The sequence below is a fragment of the Nelusetta ayraudi genome, unplaced genomic scaffold, assembly GCF_046127955.1.
Source record: "Nelusetta ayraudi isolate G7.1 ecotype Tasmania unplaced genomic scaffold, CSIRO-AGI_Nayr_v1 ptg000058l, whole genome shotgun sequence".
NCBI classification, from domain to species: domain Eukaryota; kingdom Metazoa; phylum Chordata; class Actinopteri; order Tetraodontiformes; family Monacanthidae; genus Nelusetta; species Nelusetta ayraudi.
In genome coordinates, this window is record NW_027466108.1 from 637,295 (window position 1) to 654,332 (window position 17,038).

The 17,038-nt window shown below is 48.2% G+C and overlaps 1 protein-coding gene across 3 annotated transcripts in view; it reads left to right on the forward strand.

The window, feature by feature from the left end:
* Positions 1 to 17,038, forward strand: part of LOC142896975 (tetratricopeptide repeat protein 28-like) — a 186,768-nt gene that overhangs the window by 129,302 nt on the left and 40,428 nt on the right. For all 3 annotated transcript variants that reach the window (XM_076038959.1, XM_076038960.1, XM_076038961.1), the window contains one exon: positions 15,908 to 16,415. In XM_076038959.1, coding sequence (XP_075895074.1) covers positions 15,908 to 16,415 — 508 coding nt within the window. The remainder of the gene's footprint in view (positions 1 to 15,907; positions 16,416 to 17,038) is intronic.

Genomic DNA, 17,038 nt, shown 5'->3' on the forward strand with positions numbered 1-17,038 from the left:
GATTCTTGGCTGTGAATAATATTCAACGCAAAACAACACAGAACTGGTCTATCGTGTGTTACTTCCATATAATATAAGATTCCCCTCTAAGATTGCCTCTAGCCCGTTCAAGAATAAAGGCAGAGAACTAAATATTCTCTGTTTTCAGTTTTGGCGTAATTAATTGTGTGAGGCTGCTTCACTATATTTGCATGGGGACAAAAAAGACAGAATAAAGAAAGCATCATATAGACATGTAGTAGGTAATCATTACCTGCTGACTTCAATATCTCACAAATTAGCCTTATCTTTGTGTCATGTATTAGAATTGCTTGCTTAACATTACTTCCTATTACCTCTTAAACCGGCCACATGTGTTAATAAATTGGCCTGGATTTAATATCTCTGGTTTTGCAGATTAGAGACTGCTGACCAACGGCTTTTCTTTCAACATGTGTTCGGGAGATATGTGATTCAGGTCAGCCATAGATGATCAGGGTCAGTCATTATCTATTGTAAGACTATTACAGTGAAGTCAACAATTACCTCTGAGTCTGCTATTCTTTTTCTCGTCTCCCTCCTTCAGTATTTTTCTGCTGTTCAACAGAATTCCTCCACCTTAGCTGGGTGCCGCTTTGTCCCTTCGCCTGTTCAGTAAAATAGATACATAAAAAAAAAAGACTTCCAAGAGGTTTGAGCTAAAAAATAAATGCCTGATCAGTTCAGCAAGTGAAGCTATCTGTGTTTGTCATTTCTTAAATTATTCTAAAAATCACTCCAAATTTACTTGCAACCGGTTAGAATTGAATGCCGACTTGTTGTTGTTTTTCCATGAAATATTGATATTGCAAAAGACAAAACAAAGAAGAAGAAAGGCCTGTATTGTGTTTTAATTCTCATGACGCACGTCGTTCTATTCCCCGCACCCCCGATCCTGTCACTGAAACAGAACGCCTTGTGAACAAATGGCACTCCTCCATCTGTGCTCCATCCCGCTCAGATCTCTAAAGAGCGAAGTCAAAAATAGGAACCAGATCAGCCCTCGCGACTCGCCCATCTGGAAAAATCCAGATGAGTTGTGTCCTCAGTGAGAAGGTGAAGCCCGGCGAAGCGAAGGAGTTTGGAACTAGTCGGAGTGCGTGTCCAGGGAATGGTTTCGGCATCGCCAGGGGAGGAGAAAGGTCTCCGGGGAGGGCAGGAGGTCAGCGCAGCTACAAGTGTTTGAAGTTTGCATTATATATTGCTGCAGCCCACACGGGGCTGTGGGAGACAGCATTTTTGCAGCATGAGGAAATGGCCTTCTACAAGACTCCCTGACATCACGCCAGAGTCGGGGATTATAGCGCCTTCCGCTCGCCGGGCTAAAGCCTCCTAACAACGCCTATACACTGAGATGTTTTCTAATTCTCTTTCTCGCCGTCTCGCGCTCGCGCCATCCTTAGCCTTTGTCCCGACTTACAGCAGTGTCAGCATTCCTGTCCCTGTGGCACCGTACCCAGACCTTTTCCTGCTCGCTCTTGGACGCGGGCCCCGTCTTTGTGCAGGGAGGTGGAATGTGTCTTTTTGGAAGGCGTGCAGAGAAAGCAATAAAATGGACACAAAATACGAGGCCCCGAGTGAGTGAAATGAAAGTATTCCATCTTCGGCAGGGACCGAGGCCCGCGGCTTCTCCTTATACTTGACCTTGCAGCGCGCATTAAATAACCGCGGAGACAGACCTGAACTGGCTACTCATCAACGTCAGGAAAAGGCTCTTAAAGTTGCTGCATTGTATAGAAAATTGGACCAAGTGAAATAAAAGTTGTAAAATATTCAATTGGTGGCTCAGAGGTAAAGACTGCTATGCTGTTTTATTGTGCAGACTCGGTTTTGAAAGGTTCCTCGCCAATGCGAGTGGTCACAGCTGTAGGCCTTTGATTAGCCAAGTATGATTACTATTGTTTATCTTGATAACTGTTACTGACTTAGCAAAGGGGCGTTAGCCTGTAAAGCCCAAACAACCAAATACTATAATTTTTGTGCAAAAAAACATTACCGGTCCATCATATCATTTGAAGCTCCTCTAGCGCATTATCTCATTGTATACTTAAATTACAAATGATAAATTCACATTAGCAAGTCATCTTTTCAAATTGAACACACACTGCTCTACTGGGCACAGCCATGCCTGCTTTTCTTTAATCAACATTTGGATTTGTTGTAAAGTGTTCAAGGCAACAGTGCAACTGTAAACAATAGTTCATCATCAGAAGTGAGTAATAATTGCAGTATGCAAACCAGTAGAGCAGGGGTGGGCAAACTAGGGCACATGGGCAAAATGTGGCCCCTTAAGCCTTTAAATCCGGCCTGCCAAACTTGAGGATATTCTATTAATGGTAAGTGATTCATAAAATAGCTGTATGTCATCCATTTCAGTGTTTTAAGAGTCATATCAATAAAGCGCTCAACAATTTGGGGCTTCAAAGACACTGATTTTGTTGTAATGCTTTGGTTCATTTTCAATTTTTATATTTCTTCCTCCTATGAGGTGGCTCACCAAAACACTCCATCCATCTGCTGCTGCTCCGGCCCCCCTCTGTCAAATTTTAAAAGGCATTGTGGCCCACCACTCTTGAAGTTTGCCCACCCCTGCTCTAGAGCCATTTTGAAACCACTTTCACTGTGAGCGTGTAAACAGGCCAACATGACTCACCTTGGCCCACAAAGGTTTGCGCTCACGCATGTGGCCACGAGAATAATTTGCCAGATGGCTGAAAGGAATCAAGGTAGCAAAGCAGAAAATCGCCCAACGGGATGACCACCAGTGCCATTCCATTAAGCGAGGAATTTAATCCCAATTTCTTGAGTGTTGCTGCTTAGTGATCAGCTTAGGTTGTGGTCAAAAACCCTTAGGTCTAATTGTAATCCGGACCTTCATCTATTCCCTCCCTTTAAACGTGACCAAACTCTGCGAAGTTTTGCCCTTGACGGTGTGAGACCTTCCCAGTTTTCCGCCGAAACTCCAACAAAAGAAAAAGAAGAAAAAAAAAAAACCTAGGCGTCCCAGTTGACTCTTACAGTGAGCTGGCTGCGAGACGTGCTCCTGCGAATGTGTGCGCGGGCACGTTTCTGACTTCATCACCATTCAGAGAGGCTTAGTGTGATTAGAGTAGCGTGATCCTCCGAAGAGTTAATGATGAGAGAAGCAGTGGCTCCGTGGAGGCCAATCACACAGCAGCCCCTGACAGCATGCTAAGGCTTATCTTGCTCCATGTATTTTGTGTACGTGTATGCGTGTGTGTGTGTGTGCGTGCGTGCGTGCGTGCGCCAGACTGGTTTCACTGCACGGGGTGGGGGTGGGAAGGGCGGTAGGGGGGTGGGGTGGGGTGGGGGGGGGGTACATATATGATGAGATTTCAGCTATTATTCCTCACGCCGTGGTGTTTGTCATCGCCCACCCTGAATGCCGTCGGAATGTGCCTGATTCCTTTGTCTGCCTCTGACATTTGGGGAGGTTTATGGAGGCACAAAGCAGAATTTATTATCATATAGCTTCATTATGATTGTGTCAGACAATTCAGCACATGAGAGACTCCGGAGTTCCTCCGGGTCTAGTTCAAGGCTCCGCGGCGTGCTGAAGATGGCCGTGGGCAGTCACCCCCCCTCCCCCCATTACCCCTCCCTCCCTGGCTCCTCCGCAAACTCCAGGGGAGCGACTGACAGTTTTAATGACACTGTCGGGGTTGCAGCGCGTCTCCGACTCATTTTACCGACGTGATTGAAGTTCGCCGTGGGTAGCTTTTCATCAGTGTTGAGCAGACAAAAGGGACCTTTTCGCCGTTGCCTTCGTGCGTGCGTTGCGTGCGTCGCGGTGCAGTGTGTTTGCACATGTACGCCTGCAGTCCTGACGAGATGCACGAGAGGGGGGAGAAGAAAAAAAAACAAACTCCCTTTCCGGTTATTATCCCGGCTGTGTTGGAATCTTATGTTCCTGGAGATGATGAGTTTTGTATGCGCTCGTCTCAAGTGAGCTCTCCCTCTGTTTATTACGTGCCATATATATACACACACGCGCTGTTTGCTGTGCTAGCAGGCGGACGCTTGGCGATTTGTGAGCATTAATTGCGTCTCTGGGTCAGTGTGCCATTAAACTGGGTTTCAGCGCATGGAACGACGTCTTGGTGGGGAACTTTAATTATAAACAGGCACCATGGACCGTTTTAAAAGCCTTACCGGGGAGATGAAAAAAAATCAGTGGAAGAGCCTGAGTAGCAATGGGCAACAGTTGGTAAGATAACTTGCAAATTAATATGTAATAAGGAAGGCAGAGTCCAGGTACTTTGCGGCAAAAATTAATTTGTTTTACTAAGAAAGTCTTTTTGTGGCACAGGAACAAAAATAATATAAACCTTAGAACAAAAAAAACCCGCCTCAGAAGTGCCATGTATACTCGCTGATTGCTGCATGACAGGTTAAAGAGAAAAAAAGTTGCCCGAGCAACGTTTCGACCCGACGGGTTCTTCTTCTAGCTTTGGCAACAAGCACAGAAAAATGATCTTATCAGCATGCAATCAAAAAAGAAAAGCAAAGTTGCACACTGCAAACTGTACCACAACTGGTGATTCTGACGATACTTCTCGCAGAAGCATGGCGAACGGAGTAGCAATGGGTAACAGTTGATAAGACAACTTGCTTATTAATGTTTGATAAGTTCTGCCACAAGGTTAGGGTTAGCGTTAGCATTCCCTAGTGTCCCCTGCATAGCTGTGTGCACTGCTCATTGTGCTCCTTCTTGGCTCTCGCGAGTGAGTCCACCTCGGCTCAGGCCTGAGCCATTCATGGCTGCACATGTGGGATGAGTCATGTAATAGTTGTTGCTGTTGGCTCAGCTGTAACTTCAGACCCCCCCCCCCCCCCCTCCCACCACCACCCCCACCCCTCCCTGCCTTCCCCTTCCCGTTTCGCATGTTTCCCTTCTTCTCAGGTCCTCCACGCAAGCCTGCGCGCCTTTTGCAACGCAGCAGTCGGAGACACTGTGAAGTTCCACCTCCTTGTACTTAACAGCAATGCAGAAGTGGGCTTTGATTGTTTCTGAAGAGGCCAGTTCAGCAAAGAGCTGAAATCCAGTTTGTTTGAATCCACAACGCTGTATTTTTTTCTCCCCCCTCTGCCATTCTGCCGCCTGGCTCGCGCAGGCTTTTTCAATTGCCTCGCTCGCGTGTCGTGCTTTTTCGAAGACGCCAGGCTCTGCTGCTCTTGCTCAGCATGCTAAGTTTCTCTCACCTTGAGCGCCGTCTTTCAGCTTGTCCTCGCTGGGGAGAGTTTAGTAGAGCCAAATATTCTTCCTGCGCCGGCAAATCCCTCTCTGTACGTTGCGTGACTTGAAGACAAGAGGCCTTGCAGGGAAGCCGGGCCTTCAAATTCCAGTACAGGCTCTGCAGAGTGTTTGGTAAACACATCCCCGCATTGCTCTCCATCTCTTCGCAGCACTGCCCCCTGATTTATGGAACACTGCTCTCCCTCTAGCTGTCTTCTGGATCTGTTGCTCCCTTTTCCCCCTGTTGGCCTTTACCGAGATTGCAGGCTGTCTTTTATATGCAGTCACGGGGCTGTTTGGAGACACACGCAGGCTGAATCTCAAATGGCTTGGCTGAGATGCCAACTTCATTTGTGGCTGAAGGACTATAACCAAACCCAATCACCCCTCTGCTATGTCTTCTATTTTGCCAGAGGTGAGAGATACAATCAGGGCCCCTGCCAGCAGCCATTTACCCTCCCTGTCAGTCAGAATCCCGCAGCAGGCACTCACAGCTGGAGGCGTCGCTGGCAGGTGGCCCCGCCATCCCTGAGAAAACAAGACTTAAAAGCAGCAATTATATTCCAAAAGTCGCATCCCGCCATTCCCATCCTCGGTGCCTTGATCTCTCGTCTGCCACCGCTTCTGTCTTCCTGTCCATTTGAATATTGGTAGACTCCCGTGACCTTTCCGAGTTCTGTCATCGCAACCACGCGCACACACATTTCGCGTCGCGGCAACCACCGGCGAGGACGGTGCGGCTCGTGTGGGACAGGGAAATGGAAGATTCCCGGGATTTGGTTTCCATCATGCGGCTCCGACGAAGCTTTTACCATCCCTGCCGTTTCAAATCCCCGTCACAATGGGAGGTAGTCCGCGCGCACGTCGGGTTTTGTGTATTGGTGCATAATGTATTCATGGATGTAATAATACAGCCCAGTAGTAAGATTCTCTGGTTAGCCTTTATCGGTCAGAGCAGCTCTGTCTGCCTGGGGGCTAAACTGGAGGATCCACTGGTGCTGAAAGCGCTGGTTTAGCCTCATGTCGCTCCGACCAAAACACGCTCCGCGGTGCGGTGAGGTGCAGAGGTGCTTCGCGGAGGGAAGACTGGCCCCCCGCCCGTCTTTGGATTCCACTGAGTGCTGGTGTGAATGCTGCGCTCCACGTGCTGGCCAGGACTGCCACAGTAACCGGCCCTCACCAGGCTTGTAATTACATTTGGGGAAGAAAAGCACAGAGGGAGGAAGGGATTTAAATAGTTGGTGCGCCGGACTTGAGGTGGCGCAGGGGGTGTCTCGCTCTATCAGCTGCATGTCATTGCAGATTTAGTCACTCAGCCTGCACCTCGGAGGGCGGCGAGAGTCGCTGTTAGCCATTGAGTTGGCTCTTTAACTAGAAGGCAGCCGGTGTTTTTATATATTTACATGGTTGTCGTAAACTTTACTGAGCATGCAAGAGTTAAATCTACATGTCTAAAGTGTAGATTCCATCACCTCATACTTTAACTAGTGCTCCTCCTCTGGTTGGAATCTCTGCCAGCAGTGGACAACATGCAGACAGCTTCTATATTTGCACTTGTTCGCCCCTTTGTCACGGCCTGCAACCAAAAGTAACCCAAGCCCTAAAAAACTTTCACTATCTATGGATTAAACCAGATGGACTGAGCAGACACAATGTAGTGACATACCTAGAACAACACACCTAAACCTATCCCTTGTTCAGGCCAAAGCTCATCTTGTGAGAAAAAAATCAATGCATTTGAGCTCATTTTCTTTTTCCAAACCTAAAAACAAATTTACATAACCACAGTTTGATTGACTATTGATTGGAATTTTTTTTTTATTATTATTATTTTTTTTCAATAATAGAAAATAATACAGATAGGCTTATCAAAGCTGTGGGATACATCCAGCTGAATCATCTGAGTTTTTTTGCAATCATTTTTTATCTCTGCAACAAAGCAATAAAACGCAGCAGAAACAAGCACTGCACCGATGATGTGATTTTCAAAGGGGGGGGGGGGGACGCTAAGAGTCCGGACATTTGGTTCTTACTCTTCATTGCTGTCAATGTACCAGGCTGCTCCAGACAGCAGCTTCAGTCATCTCATATTGATCTGAGACTTCAGACCTTAACTCGTGTTCTCCTTTTATTTATTTTTTTTATCTGTTGTCTGCTCCGCTTCTCCATTCTGAAAACGCTTCGACTGGTCCAGTACGTCAGGTCTGATTTGTCTGGCTGTTTGGCCTGACAGTGACGGGAACTCCCCAATCGCTCTGCTGCAGAACGAGCTTGGCGTCTCGGCATTGACTGCTGTCATTGACTGTCCTGCTGAATGCTGTGAGTTGGGACCTGCAGGTTACGCTAAATTTGGCACACGGAACCAGGAAGCTGTATAACGGCAGGGCATTGAGCTTTCAGCATAAAACAATATCAGATGTTATAGTTCTGTGTTCATTATTTGACCATCCCAATGATGCTGTGGTCATTGCTGCACATTGTTGACTTGGGCATGGGTATGTTCCCTTTAGCGCTTGTTGCTAACTGGAAACTGCATATACAAGGTCTGGGTTTCATTGAAGATGGCAATACTGTTTTGGTTGCTATGGTAACTAAAAACCCTAAAGCGCATGTTTGGGATTATGAATCTCTTTATTGATGCTGTTATGCTCTCTCAAATTCTGTTCTAAACCTACATCAGTTCTTGTCAGTCAGCACTCGGGAGACCAGGTAGAGTTTATGGTGTTTAGCCTCTTTTGAAGCCGCAGTATGCCACACTGGGAGTAGACTTAAGTGAAAGATATACAGTAGAAGGTTAGTATGCTGATGCTAGCGCCGGTGCCCTTTCAGCACCAATTTTGTTGCGGTGCAGTGAAGAGGAGGGTGACGAAACTAGTCAAACTTTTATCCCTTTCTCTTGAAAAAAGAACAATGCTCCTTTGACCAAGTTAGATTAGATTATTCAACTTTTAATGCCCGTCGGAAGGAAGAGAAATAAGTCAGTTGAGTCAATACACTTGGCGGTGTAGCTGCTTCCAAGCAAGACTAATGTGTTTTTTTTTAAAAAAAGGGGGGATTGTCCCTCTTCCCCAACACCGACGTGCCGCTTTCTTTTCCCCAGCTCCAGGCCATGCAAAGTGGCAAACCTTTATGTTTACCTCCCACCCTTCTGCAATGTCTTTCAAACGCCGCTGTGATTTCCCCCCTCTGTCACCACAAGGTCTCTGAAGAATTGATTTCCTTCACCAGCAGGCATCACACGGCTTCGTCCGTGGAGACTTGACTTCAGTGCAGAAATAAACAGCGGCCCCGCGCAGCCCTCCGAGGCTTTGCTCCGACTTAGAGTACATTAGGATTCATTCACGGCGCCTCGCTTTTCCCGGCGTGCCACCGCTTCAATTTCCTCCTTAACCAGACTTTAGATTCATGCGTTTGTGTCAGAAGTCAGGGGGGCTGTTTTCCATTCCGGCAACTCTGACATCCTGCCACGGGGGACCATGACAGGCGCTGTGGCCACTTGGCAAAGCGGAGCCAGCCTCCACTGTGTCATACCGCCGCTCCTTTTCCCCACTTTGCATTTGGTTATTTTCATGAACCTTGTTTTGTCTAGTGTCAGGGAGGGTGCTTGAAATAGCAACCCCCCCCTCCACCCCACCCACCCTCTCCACAATGCCACTGACAATTTTTCTACCAACACCGAGGGAAAACGTCAGATCCAATTTTGTCCGGCGCCTATAGTGTCTCTGCCACTTGATTGCCTGCCTTGCTCGCGTGCAGCTGTCAAAAGGCATTGCCTCAAACAATACATGTAACACGCCACGGTGTAAATGTGAGTCCAAAGTGTGCATCACTTGTTATTCTGTTTAAGAAAGGGAATAGCGAGCGACGCCAAGTGTACAATCATTTTAGAGGATATACAAGATGTTTTTTCACTGCTTGCAGTTCAGCTTCCCTCTCCGTCTCTGGCACAGGGTGTGTATCGGCCGGGGGAAAAGAACCGTGCCACGCTTTGTGCACGTGACAGACTGACCGACAGCCGTCGCCGGCTGGCTGTCACGAGTGCCCTTAGCCGCAGCCCGACCTTTGGTGACAATCAATCCTTTATGAACGTGTCCTGTGAAAGCTTAAAAGAATTATCTGGCTGTCGGGAAGCTCTGCCGTCATTTATCAACATGCCGGAGGTCACGGAGGTTGCGGGGAAACAAGTGGCTCCACTCGAGCGTCCTCGGCCTTAATTGATTACCGTAGATCGGCCCACGGTGATTGATCCCAGCTCCGATATTTGAGCTTTTTTGATTTAGAAAAACAAGAAACGGATCGTTTCCGTGGGTAGCAAAAGCAAAGGATGCCCGAGTTCTGTCCCCGCCCTCCTTTTTTCCCCATTTATCCCAAATGTTTGATGCGGGCCTGTTGCGCCTCGCTGTCTGTGTAAACGTCACAGAGGCGTAATGGAAGGTCAGAGTTGTTCCGCCTGGAAGACAGAAGTGAATTCAAGAGCGGCGCCGCATCAACGTCTGTATGAATGGAGTGGGCCGCCGAGGCGTGACGGCTAGACGGGCCAATGACGCGTTATCAACATGTTACATGCGAGAGCCGCGCAACTGAGAGGTTCAAGAGCAGCTGACAGCATCCAACGCGGGGCAAGGAGGAAAGTAAAAATAGTGAGAAGGACTGTATATTTTTTCTAGGAAAATGAGAGGGTGAGGAGCTGCGGTTACCCGGAGAGATGGATCGGCACCTTGAGAAAGTAAATAAACGTTATTGTCGTGTCATTTCGGTCTCTATTTCTTTCTTCTTTTTTTTTTTTTTAGCAGAAACGTACTGCCTGTCGCCTGCTTGACTCTGAGGCTGCTGTATTATTCATCGAGCCTTCTTTAACAGCGCAACACCGGCTTCCCACTTCAAACAAACATAATAAATTTATGCTGCGGCACCGTGTTATGACATTCCTGCTTTGATTTGTGTTACGAAATAAAGGTGGCGTCAGACCGGGTCTTGCCGAGATGAGGCGGCGGCGTCGGTAACAAGGCCCAGTGATGTGACATTCTGGAAACAATGAGGTTAATTGGAGTTCCGTTTTTATTTATCAAAAGTAGGCACCCATTCTTGAAATTCAGTGGGTTTTTTTTTTTTTTTTTTATGAATGCATTATTATATATTATTAAATTATTATATATTATGCATCTGCCTGATTTAGAGCAAAAAGGTTTTTATATGAGAGTGAGAGAGATAGAGAGAGAGAGAGAGGCAGTCATTTGGCTCATCTAATGGGGGCTCCCACAGGATCCATATCGGTGTGCAAACGCTGAGCCAGGCAAGAGAATGGAATTTGCACACATAGAACCCAGCTGATCGTACCGGCTCGCATCCGCAGCGCAAACCCCTGCTCGCTCAACCAGCGCCTGGGCAGAAAAAGCACAAGCATTTTCCGCACGGGCATGCTTTTTTTCATGTGTCACCAACAAGCAACGCCCCCCCCCCCACCCTCCTTCAGAAAGCCCCCTTTAAAAACTTCTTTGAGACCCTCTCTCCGACTGGCGCTTCCGAGTTTATCACCGCCGAGGTGTTTCCTTTCTTGTCGGAAAGCTTCGCTGCAGGTGAATTCAGATCTGAGGATGTCCTCGCCCCGGGGACGTCTTCGCCATTCTCTTCTCTCGCTCTTCAAACGGCATCTTTCTGGTAGCCTTTTATCTGCCCTTCCTTCTCCTCCCCACCCTGCTTTCCTCAATGCCTGCTCCCACTAGCGTGCGTTTTTTTTTTGTTTTTTTTTTCCCAGCTTCCTTTTTTTCCCCCTGCCTGCCAGCCCGCTCCTGTAGCTGCCTGAGAGAGAGCCAGCTAGCTTGTTAAAAGGAACACTGGTGCATGGTCCTCACCTTCTCCCTGCACCCTCTTTTAATTAGACAGTTGTGGTGTGTGTGTGTGTGTGTGTGTGTGTGTGTGTGTGTGTGTGTGTGTGTGTGTGTGTGCGTGTGTGTGCGTGTGTGTGCGCCTGTGGAGCAACCGAAAGAGGCAGTGATAGAATATATTGATGTTGTTTTTGCGCGCAGCGTATCCACTCACTGTATCATCTTCTAATACAATCTGTATCCCAGTCTTTGGTCGTTATCCTGGAGTTAAATCCTGGCATTTCAAAGCCTGGCGCTGCTCCGTGCGCACGGCTGACATTTGGACGTTCCGAAGAGTTTTGACATTTCACCAGGGTTAAAACGTTTTGAAAATCATTCAATTAGCTGAAGGTAATTTGGATGCTAAAAGCGATTAAGACATTTTGTCATCATGAAAGCAACAATATTGACAAGGGTTGACGTTTATGTTAAAAATCAAGTCAATTACAATAAAGACAAATACTCATTTATTGGCTGTGATTTGTTGAAAAGTTATTTTGATTGATAATTGAAACATTTTAAATCACATGCTTATGAATGATTCACTAGTCTCATAGCTCCATATAGTCTATACAGTAACTGCTACATAGTATAGGCAGATTCCACCCCCCTCTAGTCTCCCCACATCTGTGAAGCCGCAGCAAAACGCAGAGCTGTTCTCGCCCCAGTCGTAATAGAATCAGATGTGCTCACCATTGGGCTCGCTCACATCGGGAGAGTGACGCCTCCCCTCCCTTCAAATAATTCCATTACCAGCACTTAAGTGGCTGAGCCTGCTGTTCTGCGGGACACGCTGTTTGGACAGAGGGCAAACCGTCGGCTCTCTTAACACCTCGCGCCACCCAGGACTGCGCCTCTGACTCATCCCTCAGAAATACACAAAATCTTTCAGCTCTCCGCTGATCTAAACATTGGATCTTTGTGCCGCTGCCATTGCCATCAGTTATTTTCGCGTTATTATTTCAACAGCCGTTGTGCTCGCTGGGATGTGCGAGGTCGTGCCACAGGTGGGCATGTTGAGGACTGAAATTGGAAATATGTCAAGCTGAGGTTTTTCGCCCCCAGTGTTTGTTTTTAAAGAAGATATTATTGTCAGTGGGAACAAATCAGTGTTTTTTAGAGGTTAGCACTGTCGTATTCCTTGTCAAGAAGGTTGCGGGTTCGATTCCCCTTCTGTTTGGAGTTTGCGTGTTCCCATCCTGATGCCTGGGTGGGATCCCTTCACATACCTCGGCTCACTCCAACGTCCTGTAGGCATCTACACAGGCTAAACAATTAAATGAATAAACTGGCGACTTTCATCCGGGATGTAACTCCACCTTTGCTCCAAGGCAGCTGAGATATAAAGGCTCCAGCAAGCTTATAACCCTGAATACGAGGGAACAAACACCCAGCAAGCGGCAGGTAGCCAGGCATTGAGATGATGTTGCTCCCATGCTAATGGAGTCAGTGCATTGGAGGATGTCACTGTGAGGAACGCCATCCTGCCAGGTGATGCCAAGGATGCGCTGGAGACACCTGATGGTCAATGTTCTCAGGTGGCTATTTTCAAAACACACTGGAGTGCAGCCGACCAAAGTCGGAAGATGAGGAGGCGAATTATCGTCAGTGGATCTGAAGTTTCCGCACTGGAGCGCCTGCGGTTCGTATCACTGCCGTAGCAGGTCTTCATCTGGCCGTGTTTATCTTTTTGACAAGTGGGCTCGTCTCACATATGCAGCCAGTTTGTGATGATCGCCATATCAGAGCTCATAGGTCCCAAGGCAGGCGAGGCTTTTGATTTATGCTCGGCCGTGTGATGAGGCATGACCGCGCACCTCGACACACCAGCAAGCCGAGCTGCTCTGGATGCGAAATCCAGCACGCCAGGTGCTCCGACTCCAGCGCCGCTCCGTGACATAAGGGCCTAATTACGGGAAGCGCAACACATTACATCCAGCCCGCGCTGTGAAAACAGCCTTTTCTCTAATGTGCAGCATGATGCGAAAATGCGGAATGAAGGGCACCGGCAGGGGACCCTTCACCACCGTCCTCGACTGAAAAAGAAGAACTGCCTTTTCGTTGTGGAAGCCGTGCAGTTGTAATTGACGCATCATCCCAGAGCTCTGTCTCTTCTCTCATCAGAACTAGTTTACCTTTCATTAGGAGACCCTCGGTGCCAAATGTGTTTGCTGATAAGAAGCCAGCGATTTATAAACTGTTTATAAAGCTTGGCGCTAGGATTAATCAAATCAGCACACATCCGGAGAAGCGCTGGACTCTGTGAACACAATCAGATCTGATTCTGTGGACGGACTGAGGGACGTCGGGGGGGTTGGGCAGAATAAGAGCAGGGAGGAGGGGATGATGAGTGGGGGGAAAGGGGATGGATTCAAATTAGGATGGAGTCGATTTGGCAAGATTTTGTATTGCGGGCAATTATTCCGCTCCCACGTGGAACGTTCGTTTGCGAGACTGGTGAGGAGTCGCTGCGAACAAGGCTGGGCGAGCGAGGCAGGCAGAAGTGGGAGAGGGACTCGGTCCCAGTGTCTGTTCCCAAGCCGAGCACAGTGCATCCTCTGTGACTGCGAAGGCTGACTCCTCATTATCTGCCCATCTTGGCTTCCATCTGAGGAGAAAATGCAGTGTTTGCAGGCTCACTTTAGAGGGGCCAGAAATCACAGGGGCAACTCCTCCCAACTGGAAAGGAAGACCGAGCCTGCTCCGTCGCTCCCAGTGCGCCCGGCTGGACACACAGATGAGGTCCCCCCCCTTTTTTTTTTGTGCTCAGAAAAGTGGAAGTTGGAGTCTGAAAGATGGAGCAGAGCTTCAAAAGGCGTATGTAATTGAGCAGACCTAGATAGGCTATCTGGGAACATGAAACAGCAACAGTTGTGACGGAGGGTAATTGCCTCCCTGGGCCTGTATAATGCCTTGTCGAGTCTTTAAACTTGAGCAAACTGCTGGAAGTCCTTATGTCAGCAGGTAATTGGTTCCAGGCAACAGCAGATATGTGGAATGTGGGAAAGATAGGTATGCGGTGTGTATATGTGTGTTCAGAAAAATGAACGTATGGAAGATTTAATAATCAAAAAACAAAACAAAACCGCCCTCACAAACGTCGTCCACAGGGTTCTGTTGTATTGATTTTTTTTCCCCCCATAACAGAGGTCTTTGCTGTTCAATTATTCACAAGGTTCAATATTTTCATTATGTGGTGTTAGTAAAGGAAAAACATCCTCCGCTGCCTTGAGGCATGTTTCCTTTGAATTGCTGTAATAAGAAAACAGTCATGTCGATTTTTTTTTTTTTGTTAAAGTCAAATCAGTGGCAATCAACCCACTCAAACGTTAGCGCTGAGTGACATATATTAGCTGCCCTGCGACACATTGTCTTTGCAGTAATCTAATAAACGGCTTTTATGCTCTAGTACAAATTAAAGGGTCCAACATAATGCAAAATGTACTTTTTACCAATGTCTTCTTATAACAATAGCCTGCAAGTGAGCTCTGCAGAGAAGAGAAAAAACATCCTTGTTGTAGCATCATCAGTCTACATACCCTCATTCACTTTTCATAATAAACTAAGACTAAACATTGATGTGGGAGGCTGGAAACAGAGGGTTAAATACATGCCACGCTGCTTTCTGGGGGTGTGCAGAGCCCTTTCGGCCTTGAACTGCGTGTGGCTGCTGCACCTGCGTCCTGGAAAAATAACGATCCCAAAATAAACACAACTTCCTCGAGTCGCTGACATAATGACGGCGGCGTTTCCACGACGGCGCTTGTCTTTCTTCAGCAGGCTTTTTGACGACCGACTTGTCTTGCTCCTCGACGTCAGACAGTCGTTTCAGTCGCTGGATGTAAAGCCCCCTTTTCCTGGCTGAGGGACGCGGGCCCTCAGGAAGGAGATACTTTTATTAGCCGCCCCTGCGTTATTAAGTGAACATCTGTTTGCTCAAAGACGGCTGACCCCAATTCCCAGCTGTTTACCCTCGATGTAAACAGTTAATAAGCCCCTCAGTTTAGTGTTCCGCCTCCCAGGCCAAGACTGTACATTATGAAACGCCGGCGTTTAAACCTCTCGGTTTGCAGCTGTGGCCGGCATTCGCTGGATATTTTTTTGTTTTTTTTTATTGTCACAGGTGGACGCTGCTTGAGAAAACTGCCGATTCGCCGACTGTTTCGCCGTGCGCCCAGCGTTGCTCTCTTTTGTTTTCCAGCTGGACAGCTCTTGCTAGCAGTCAGTCAGTCAGTCAGGCAGCCAGTCGCCGCCGCCTCCCACCCCCCACCTTCCCACCGCCGCTCTCCCGCTGACTCCATGCGAAGCTTTCAACCCCCTCCGATTAGCCGCGTCTTTGTTGCATTGATGGTGGCGCGCCATGAAGCTTGATTGCGCTGGGCAAACTGAGGGCTTTAAAACAAGCCTGCCGCTGTGCCGATCTGCATCACACTCTACCCCCCTTGTTAGCAGCAGAGAGGAAATCAAATCGGGTTGTGTTTGTTGTTGGTCTCGGAGCGGTGAGCCTCCTAAGAGAGTTGATAAAAAAATGTTGTTGCGGTTGCTGTTGTTGTTTTCTAATATTTTTCTCCCTCACCTCCTACAATATCCTCCCGGCTAAAGAGACGTTTAAGAGGGAATTCTGCCATGAAAAGGCAACAAAATGACTCACTGTTGATGGAATGTGGGTATAATTAACAGGGCCGTTTGAGATGTCTTTTAATGTGCCTTAAGTTTTATCACCTTGCTCTTTTCTCACCCGCTGTTCTGCCTTTCTCTTTATCCATAGGCTGCCTCCATGGCGCTGAGCAGCCTTGGCCATGTATACACAGCCATAGGGGACTATCCAAACGCACTCGCAAGCCACAAGCAGTGCGTCCTGCTGGCCAAGCAGTCCAAGGATCAACTGTCCGAGGCTCGGGAGCTGGGAAACATGGGGGCCGTGTACATCGCCATGGGGGACTTCGAGAACGCCGTCCAGTGCCACGAACAGCACCTGGGCATCGCCAAGGCCCTGGAGAACAAGCGGGAGGAGGCTCGGGCCTACAGCAACCTGGGCAGCGCCTACCACTACCACCGCAACTTCGACAAGGCCATGTCCTACCACACCCACGTGCTGGAGCTCGCCCAGGAGCTGGAGGAAAAGTCCATCGAGATGAGGGCCTACGCCGGCCTGGGCCACGCCGCTCGCTGCATGCAGGACCTGGAGAGGGCCAAGCAGTACCACGAGCAGCAGCTGTCCATAGCGGAGGGTCTGAAGGACAGGGCGGCAGAGGGACGGGCCTCCTCCAATCTGGGTGAGTAGGCAAACAATGCATTTGAAGACGTTTTCGTAGGAGGATAACGGAATGAACACAAGAGTCTTGGGTATCGGCGCACGTCCTGTGGCACACTGCTGCATTTCATCACGAGAGTGGCTCGTCTTTGTCCTCTGTTTTAGCAATAATGCTCAAGATAGTCTGCAGCGAGGCGGCGAGCCTGCGTGCGTGCGTGCGCGCGCTAATGAGCAACATCGATCACTGGAAGGAACCTCCGTGGTTCCATTTTTGAGCATCTGTCCTGCCGCACTTTCATTTTACGAGAATCTAGATATCACCTCCATCGCTTTTCAGTCGAAGACGATATAATGCTCCGTGTCCGACGGCACATGCCGCGCGGTAAAACTGTGTCCTGGCCCGCACCATAGGAAGCACCTGGGGAGGATTTAAAGCCTCCTCCCAAACTGGAAGTGATGCGTTTACTGGTGTTTTTAGCAAGATTTCAGTTCGTCCGGTAAAACAATTAATATTAAAAAGTAATACGACGGGGTGTCAGAGGTGTCCTGGCTCTCCTTCTGTTGTTTTTGGAATGAATATGCATGAGAACCGCAATTTCCTGCTTGGGAGTTTCATTCCACTCCAGGCCGTGTTTCAGCCTTTGT